This window comes from Arachis ipaensis, chromosome B03 (assembly GCF_000816755.2).
Source record: "Arachis ipaensis cultivar K30076 chromosome B03, Araip1.1, whole genome shotgun sequence".
NCBI classification, from domain to species: Eukaryota; Viridiplantae; Streptophyta; class Magnoliopsida; order Fabales; family Fabaceae; genus Arachis; species Arachis ipaensis.
Window position 1 is genome coordinate 27,830,474 of NC_029787.2, and position 8,436 is coordinate 27,838,909.

General features: G+C 38.4%; 2 protein-coding genes and 1 non-coding gene across 3 annotated transcripts; 2 read left to right on the plus strand and 1 right to left on the minus strand.

Moving 5' to 3' along the window:
* Positions 1,269-2,411, plus strand: LOC107632804. The gene is made up of 2 exons (XM_016336456.1): positions 1,269-1,511; positions 1,566-2,411. The coding sequence occupies exons 1-2, from the start codon at positions 1,269-1,271 to the stop codon at positions 2,409-2,411; spliced, it is 1,089 nt and encodes a 362-aa protein (XP_016191942.1).
* LOC110269422 (protein MAIN-LIKE 2-like) lies at positions 2,524-3,486 on the minus strand. The gene is made up of 2 exons (XM_021117242.1): positions 2,753-3,486; positions 2,524-2,638 (listed from the first exon to the last, which is right to left on the minus strand). Exons 1-2 carry the CDS (start codon positions 3,484-3,486, stop codon positions 2,524-2,526), a joined length of 849 nt encoding a protein of 282 aa, XP_020972901.1.
* TRNAQ-CUG lies at positions 7,986-8,057 on the plus strand. Its single transcript has one exon. It is a non-coding gene; the product is annotated as a tRNA-Gln (tRNA).

The following is an 8,436-nucleotide window of genomic DNA, read 5'->3' on the forward strand; positions in this document are numbered from 1 at the left end:
ATTCCTAAGTAATTCGAAGTGAGCTGATTCGAATTACACAAGGTATAATTCGAATTAGGTTGGTTCGAATTATACTGGGCCAGACGTGTATAAATATGGTGTGAACATGAATTGATCTCATTAAAGTCAGAAAATGGCTAGTGAGGAGAGTTTTGTAGTGTTGGTTCATCACAGATGATCGATTAAGAGGAAAACATGATCTGGTGTGAAGTTCACTGATAAGGATCCTCTCAGTATTTTTATCAGGCCTACGATGAGCTATGATGAGTTTGTGAATTCTATACTACAGAAACTTGGTCTGCAAGGCGTGAAACGGGTTCACAAGTTATTCTATCGCATTCCGATCTCAGTGCTGCAATAGTGAAGTATGATTGTTTCACGATTGGGAGTGATGAGGACTTGCAGGTCCTGTTTCATTGTCGTCGGCAGTTTTCCAAGGTTAGGACACCTGAGTTGTTGGCAAAGTTGATTGATGTGGTATCTAGCTCGGGGGGTTCGAACCAGAAAACCCAAACTATAGGCACGGTAGCCGGTTTTAGCTCCAGACCTGTTGGTGCATCTTCGTACGTCCCTGTGCATGAACCTCCGGTCAAGCCTGTCGCTCCCCGTCGTTCGCTGTTGATCTCAACTGTAGTGGAGGTGGAGAGGTTGGAATAGTGGATGTTGTGCCGACTTCTTTACAGTACCCTCCGCACTTTTCATGTTTGGACTTGGATGCCATGACACAGGTGGGGGTTCCTGGGGAGCCTACTGGATTTGGTGCTAGAGATGGCCAGGGGTCTGCAGGTCTCACAGAGTTTCAGGTTGGTCAGCAGTTTCAGGATAAAGATGAGGATGTGTTAAGTGTGAAGACGTATAGCATCCGATGCGGGGCACAGTACAAAGTGGTGGAGTCTGACTATCGCCGGTATGTTGGGAAGTGTTTTGATTTTGGGAATGGGTACACATGGTTGATTAGGCTAAGTCTTCGGCAGCGCAAGGATATTTGGGAGGTAAAACGGACCACATACGTGTCTCGCGACGTCCATCTCTAGCGATCACAGGAGTCTGGATTATCATGTGATCTCAGAATTCATCATGCCAATGGTTAGAGCTGATGCATCGCCAGCATCAAGGTGCTCCTGAATGCGACAGCGGCACACTTTGGGTTCAGGCCGATGTATAGGAGGGTTTGGTTGGCGAAGCAGAAGGCCGTTGCCCACATCTATGGTGATTGGGATGAGTCGTACAACGAGCTCCTGCGGTGGGTGTTAGGAGTTCAGTTGACGATGCCTGGTACTGTTGCAGTCCTTCGGACGAGTACTGTTCGAGTTGGGGGCCAGGTCGACGATTCGCAGGCTTATTTTCACCGGCTCTTCTGGACATTTTCACCATGTATTGAGGCATTCTGGCATTGCAAGCCATTGGTGAGTATTGACGGCACCCACCTGTATGGTAAGTATGAGGGTACGTTGCTCGTCGCGATTGCACTGGACGGGAACTCCAACATACTGCCTGTTGCATTTGCACTGGTTGAGGGTGAGAATACGGAGTCCTGGTCCTTTTTTCTTTCCCATCTCTGACAGCACGTAACCCCGCAACCGGGTCTGCTGGTTATATCAGATAGGCACAACGGCATCAAGGCTGCGCTTGAGGCTCCCGACGGAGGCTGGCTACCTCCTGCTGCCTACCGTGCATTCTGTATTCAACATGTGGCAGCAAATTTCGCCCTGACCTTCAAGGGCAAGGACGCAAGAAGGCTTCTTGTGAATGCAGCTTATGCTAAGACTGAGGTGGAATTCGATTACTGGTTTGATATTCTGCGATCTGAAGACCCTGCCATGTGTGAGTGGGCGAACCGGATCGATTATTCATTGTGGACCCAGCATCGGGATGAGGGTAGGAGATTCGGTCACATGACGACAAATATCTCCAAGTGTGTTAATTCAATCCTAAAGGGGGTCAGGAATCTCCCGGTGTGCTCGCTGGTGAAAGCTACTTATGGGAGGTTGGCAGAATTATTCGTTCGCAAGGGGAGAGAGGCAGAGGCCCAGTTAGGCACCAGACAACAATTCAGTCAACATCTGGTGAAGTGTATAGAGGCCAATCTGAAGACGGCGAGGTGCTTCACGGTGACTTTGTACAACAGAGATAACTCGGAGTTCACCGTCTCGGAGACGACTCCTACTGGTTCGTTCTCACTTGGTAGCTACAGAGTCTCACTCAGGTTTCAAACATGTGACTGTGGATATTTTCAGGTACTTCATTACCCGTGTCCTCACGCCTTGGCATGTTGTGCCTGTTCACGGCTTACTTGGCAGTCGTATGTCCACCAGGTGTATCATCTTAGCTCGGTGTTCAGTGTATACTGGATGGGGTTCACACCTCCCATTCCTGAGGGTTTTGGCCACCGTACGATGGGCCGACAGTGATACTGGACCCCACCAAGAGGCATGCGAGTGAGGGACGTCCTAGGTTCACCAGGATCCGGACTACTATGGACGATGCGGATCTGAGCAGGCCGAACTATGAAAGGTTACTTAATTAAAAAAACGTGATTCGTATACTTACATCCCCAGCCCGTAAAAGGTCTATCCTCAGTCTCCATATCTGCACTCGTAGTCCCTTCTCGCTAGCAGAAGGATTGTGACCTGACCACCTGCAACTCACATCGGTGGTATAAAGAAAGCAAGGTATCACACATAGTATAACATTATAAGCGGACACGGAATAGAATAAATTTAGATGAAATAGAAAAAAATGATAACAGTACCTCGAGGCCAAGGGCCAGCTGAACGTGTCATACCTAGCAGGTCTAAACCCAGGAAAGCGCCAGAAGATCCAAAACTGAAGTAGCTGTAACGGACCGGCTAGCTTCACCACATATCTGTTGGCCACTCGGCACATGCACCGGTACAACCACGCGAGAGCTGCCGACCCCCAGCTGTAGCCACCCATATCCTCAAGCCTAGCCACGTAGGGTAGCCACCTAATGTGAATACGGTTGCCAAACTTGTCGGCAAAGAGCTGAGTGCGTAACAGCATCATGATATACGCCCGAGCATAGCGCATGATTGTCTCCTCGTCGGCTCCCTCAGGGCACTCTCCAAACGTCTCCTGGAACCAGCTGCAGTTCACTGCAAACTTTTGGATTTGGTTCGCAGGAGGTAACACACCAAGCAACTCCTGGAACCACACCCAAGCTGGACGGCCACCCTGGATGTATGTCTGGAAATCCGTCAAGCAACCACTGACATAACGTCCGTCGACCGACAACCCCAACTGGTATGCCATGTCCTGCAGTGTGATCGTGCACTCCCCGAACAGCATGTGAAATGTGTGCGTCTCCGGACGCCACCGCTCGACGAAAGCACTCACAAGGGGTTCATCCAATCTGAACCATCTCTCATTCAGCCTCGCAAGATGGTATAATCCCGCCATCTGTAAGTACGGAACGTATCTCTCGTCCAGTCGCTGCCCTGCTGCCGTCACATGCTCGAGATGCATTGCTGGGGCTGCACATATAATGGACCAGACAATTAAAACCACTAACAAAACCAATTACAAGACCACTAACATAAATCACTAACATAAACCACTTGCAAAACCACTAACAAAACCACTAACGAAACCAGTAACATAAACCATTTGCAAAACTACTAACAAAACTACTAACATAAACCACTAACATAAACCACTTGCAAAACCACTAACAAAAACAATAACATAAACCACTAACATAAACCACTTGCAAAACCAATAACAAAACCACTAACATAAACCACTTGCAAAACCACTAACAAAACCACTAACATAAACCACTAACATAAACCACTAACTGAACCACTTGCAAAACGACTAACAAAACCAATAACATAAACCACTAACATAAACCACTTGCAAAATCACTAACAAAACCACTAACATAAACCACTAGCAAAACCACTAACAAAACCACTAACAAAACCAGTTACAAAACCACTATCATAAACCACTTGCAAAACCACTAACAAAACCAGAAATATTATCACTAACAAAACATAAAAAATTAGTCACATACAAAGTTACCAACGTCATTTACCATCAGAACCACTAACATAACGTATATAAACAAACGAATAAGTTACCTAATCCTACTTGATAAAAAAGATTACGTACTAACCTCTTCGTTGATGACCCCGGCTATATGAGCTACTCCATCCAAACGATATAGTCTGTCCGGATTATCCCCCATGGGCTGAATATCCTGCTCGAGCCTTTCTTAGAGTCGTGATGGGTCGTTTTCTCTGAGATTTGGTGGGGTTTGATAATGGAAATGTAGTTCGAATGAGGTTGGTTCGAACTCCTTTTATAGCCGAAGCAAGAGTAATTCGAAACACCCTAATTCGAATTACTACTGGAGACAAAAATTGAGTAATTCGAATCAGACCAATTCTAATTACTTAGGAACACGTGCGTGGGTGTAATTCGAATCACCCTGATTCGAATTACAGTGTGTGTAATTCGAATCAGGTTGATTCAAATTAGTGGGTGTGTGCGTGTCTGTAATTCGAATCAGTGTGATTCGAATTACATGGAGATAAAGTTCGAAGTAGGGTGATTCGAACTACATAGAAATGTGGACTGGTTGATTCATGAACAAATTTTTGATTTGGCTGATTCGTATAATTTCCCCCCCCTGGCTTATATAAGTGATTTGCCCTAAATTTTGTGATACGTTATCACTTAATTAACAAATAAAATAATTTTATTTATTATTGTATTTTTTAAAAATCAATTTAAGACATCTCATCTTTTAGAGAGACAATAACTTTAACTTATTTAATTTAACATCTATAATTTCATATATCAATAAAATTAGACAATCAAGTCTTTTTTAAACCAAGTCCAATCAAGTCTCACTTATTAATTATTATACACCCGCTTTGTTGTCGTTGTCGCCTTGCACTTTTTTTTTTATTATTTCTTCTCTTCCTTTTTTTTCTTTCAATCCTCCTTCATTATCATTATCACTGTGCCATTTTTTTCTTCTTTTTCTATATATGTTCAGTAAAACTATTGAACACATAAATTTTAATGCACGACACAAATTTTTTGGTGTATGTACATTACAGAAGTTTTTGAAGGATCACATTTTCAGAATATAGACACCCAACTAACAAAATATACAATACAAAAGATTTGATGCACAACATAGAAATTTTGGTGCACAGCACAGAAGTTTTAAAAGAATCACATATCTAAAATATTGACAACCAACCAACAAAATATACACAACACATCAATTTTACTACATAGCACATAAATTTTTGAATAACTACATGTTTAGCTAGAATGTTGACTCACCGACCAAACCAACAAAATAAATTCTCAGTAAAAATTTATGTACTTATAAATATTTGTGTTATGTATAAATATTTTTATGCTATGTACAAAAATTTATATATTATATCAATAAATTTGTATTATGTACAAAAATTTTTGTACCATATACAAATTTTTTATACTGTTCTAACAAAAATTTTTATATAAGAAGAACGTGAAAAAGAAAAAAGTGGTGATGCATATATTTTTTTTTGCTAGCAAAAACAAATAATTCCTCATACTTCAGGTGCTAAATCAATTGCAAGAAGAAGGGCTGAATTGGTAATCAAAAACATAAAATATTTATATATATATATATATATTTGTTGACTTTTTCAACGACCTTTTTTATTATTTTATTTCAATTTTATCAAAAGATCAAATTTTTGGGGATGTTGTGTTTATTTATTTAGTTTTTTTTCATTTTATTTATTTTATTGGCTCATTTCATTGGCTAAGTTCTCTGTCATTTGATCAAGGAAATCTCAATGATATTTATATGAGAAAAACCCAAAATAGCCCCTAACAATTACTTCGAAAGACAACGAGGCCCTTGAAAAAAAACTCCAATCCGACCCCTGACAATTACCTCGAAAGGACAACGAGGTCCCTGTGCAAAAAAAAATCAATGTTATTTTTTTTGGCACAGGGGCTAATCAATCCCAAAAAAAAATATCAATGACCGGATTGGGTGTTTTTTTTTCTTGGGGGCCTCATTGTCCTTTCGAGATAATTGTCAGGGGTCGGATGGGGCATTCACTCTATTTATATAGATCAACCATTAAAAAATAAGACTAGTAAGTTAATCTATTATCCACCATAACTCTTTTAATTCAGGTAGTACGTACGTACTCAGTACTAAATAAAAAAATTTAACAAATATACTTTTTCAATCCTAAATTTTAGAACTAAATTGACTATAAATTCAACAAATGTATTTCATGTTTGATATTATATAAAAATAAATTGTCAACCCCCTTCTCTCTCTTTGTGAAACATCCAAACTTATTATTGTTTAAGTAGGAAGATTCAATATGATCATTCCTTATCCATCCTAATATTTTAATGGAAGTCATTTTGCTTGCGATGGCCGCTACTCTATTTTGTAGGCGTCTCATTTCGCAAGTGTCAGTGGACAGATATAAAAAGATGATTTCAATCTCCAATTCGCAAGCACCATGACTGAAATGATGCGCAATTCCATTTTGTATTTATAGAAATAATCATTTTATTTTATTTATTTATATAAAAAAGCAAAAATCACACCTTGGTCGTCAAGTGTCAGGGCTTTCCACTAATGAGATGTCAGACATGAGTGAAGCACCAAAGTTGGTAAAAACTATGCTAAAGTTGAAGATCCAAATTAAAAAACTGGAAGCAAAAAACACATATACACATAAACCGCGAGACTCTGCCGCTATTTCTAACCATCTTGCATATCAACATAAACCGCAGCACAGGTGTAACGGTTTATGGACGTTTGTAATTCACATACAATTCACACACAATCTGCCACACCACTATCGCGGGTAGTAATTTACGGTAAACCGTAGGTCTCCTGTCGTGATTTACATAATTTATAAAAAAAAATGTATTTTGATATTTATTTTACAAAATGTGTATTTTGATAAAATTGAAAGTTAAATTATTTATTTTGATAAATTGTCCTTTTAAATATTTTATTTTTTTAAGGATCAATTTGTTCATTAACTCTTACCTATGAAACATCATTTTAATTTACTTTATCCCCCATGTAAGCAAGAGCATTGACATTAGTTCATGTACGTAGTTGGTGGCGGGCATTATTGTATGGCAAGATAAGAAACTAAAATAGTAACAAATAATTTATTGGAAGCCGCTCAAATTATTGAAGCACAGAAAAAATAAAATATTTGCATCATTTTTTCAACCTCTCGTGAATCCATGTTCCAACAAGGCAAGCAATGTGCCTGCGTTATGTTTCTTTCCATTTTTAATACTTTAATTTATCGATTAAGAATAAAACCGAAAATATTTAATAACAAAAAAGTAATTAAAAAGAATTAATTTTTTTATTTAAAATATTTATTAATTCTAATAAATATTAAACAACATAAAATTAAACCTTTTTTTTTGTTTTTTAACATTATCCGAATAAAACATATATTCACCATATACTATAGTACCAAGATAATAATCAAGGATTGCCTTTTATTTGCTGAGTTAACAATAATATAATATAGTTGAGGCATTGATAAGGGGACAAAGTACAATAATAATGATATGATAAACAACATTATGGGATCTGATACTCCACATTTTTTCGAGCAAGAGAAAAAGATAGCAAGTGTTCATCATCGTAAATTACAAGACAGTCAAAAAAATATATCAGAGACCATCGAAATTAGAAATTCAAAAGTAGACCTGCCTCTTTCGTTTCGGATCCAATTTGCCCAAAAGTGATGCAAAGGAACAGCCCAACGTGCCACGTCATCAGACATAACCTGCTGATGAAGTTTGCCTCATTTACTTTAGTCTGACTCTGATAAGATGGTGTTTTGAAATGGAAAGCACCAAATGTCTATGGAAGTTAATATATTAAATTAAGGGTGAAATTTGATATATAGGTAATATAACAAATAAATTCAGCATTTAATGGCTGCGGTCCCATGGTCTAGTGGTTAGGACATTGGACTCTGAATCCAGTAACCCGAGTTCAAATCTCGGTGGGACCTTAGTTTTAAATTTCACCACCTCGTGTTTTTTTATTTTATTTTTTTCTTTTTTCTGTCTTAACTTAATTGTATTATTTGTAAAATTTAAATATAGATGTGAATATATAATAATTTTGTATTCTTATATGTATTATTTAACGGTTGATTGATTAGTGCTTATTTTTAATGTCACAATTTAATTCTCAAATGGCTTAACTATATAGATGTGCATATGTAATAATTTTGTATTCTTATATATACTATTTTACGGTTGATTGATTAATGCTCATCTTTTATGTCACAATTTAATTTTCAAATGGCTAAACTCCATAAACTCAACATTTCATTCCCAGACAATATTGTGAACTATGCCAGAAATTATTTGAAATATATATGCGAA

Coding starts and splice junctions, on each gene's coding strand:
- LOC107632804 (XM_016336456.1), top strand. CDS start 1,269: ATGCCTGGTACTGTTGCAGTCCTTCGGACGAGTACTGTTCGAGTTGGG. Junction 1,512..1,565: donor TGCCTGTTGCATTTGCACTG/GTTGAGGGTGAG, acceptor CATCTCTGACAG/CACGTAACCCCGCAACCGGG.
- LOC110269422 (XM_021117242.1), bottom strand. CDS start 3,486: ATGCATCTCGAGCATGTGACGGCAGCAGGGCAGCGACTGGACGAGAGA. Junction 2,639..2,752: donor AGCTGGCCCTTGGCCTCGAG/GTACTGTTATCA, acceptor TGTGAGTTGCAG/GTGGTCAGGTCACAATCCTT.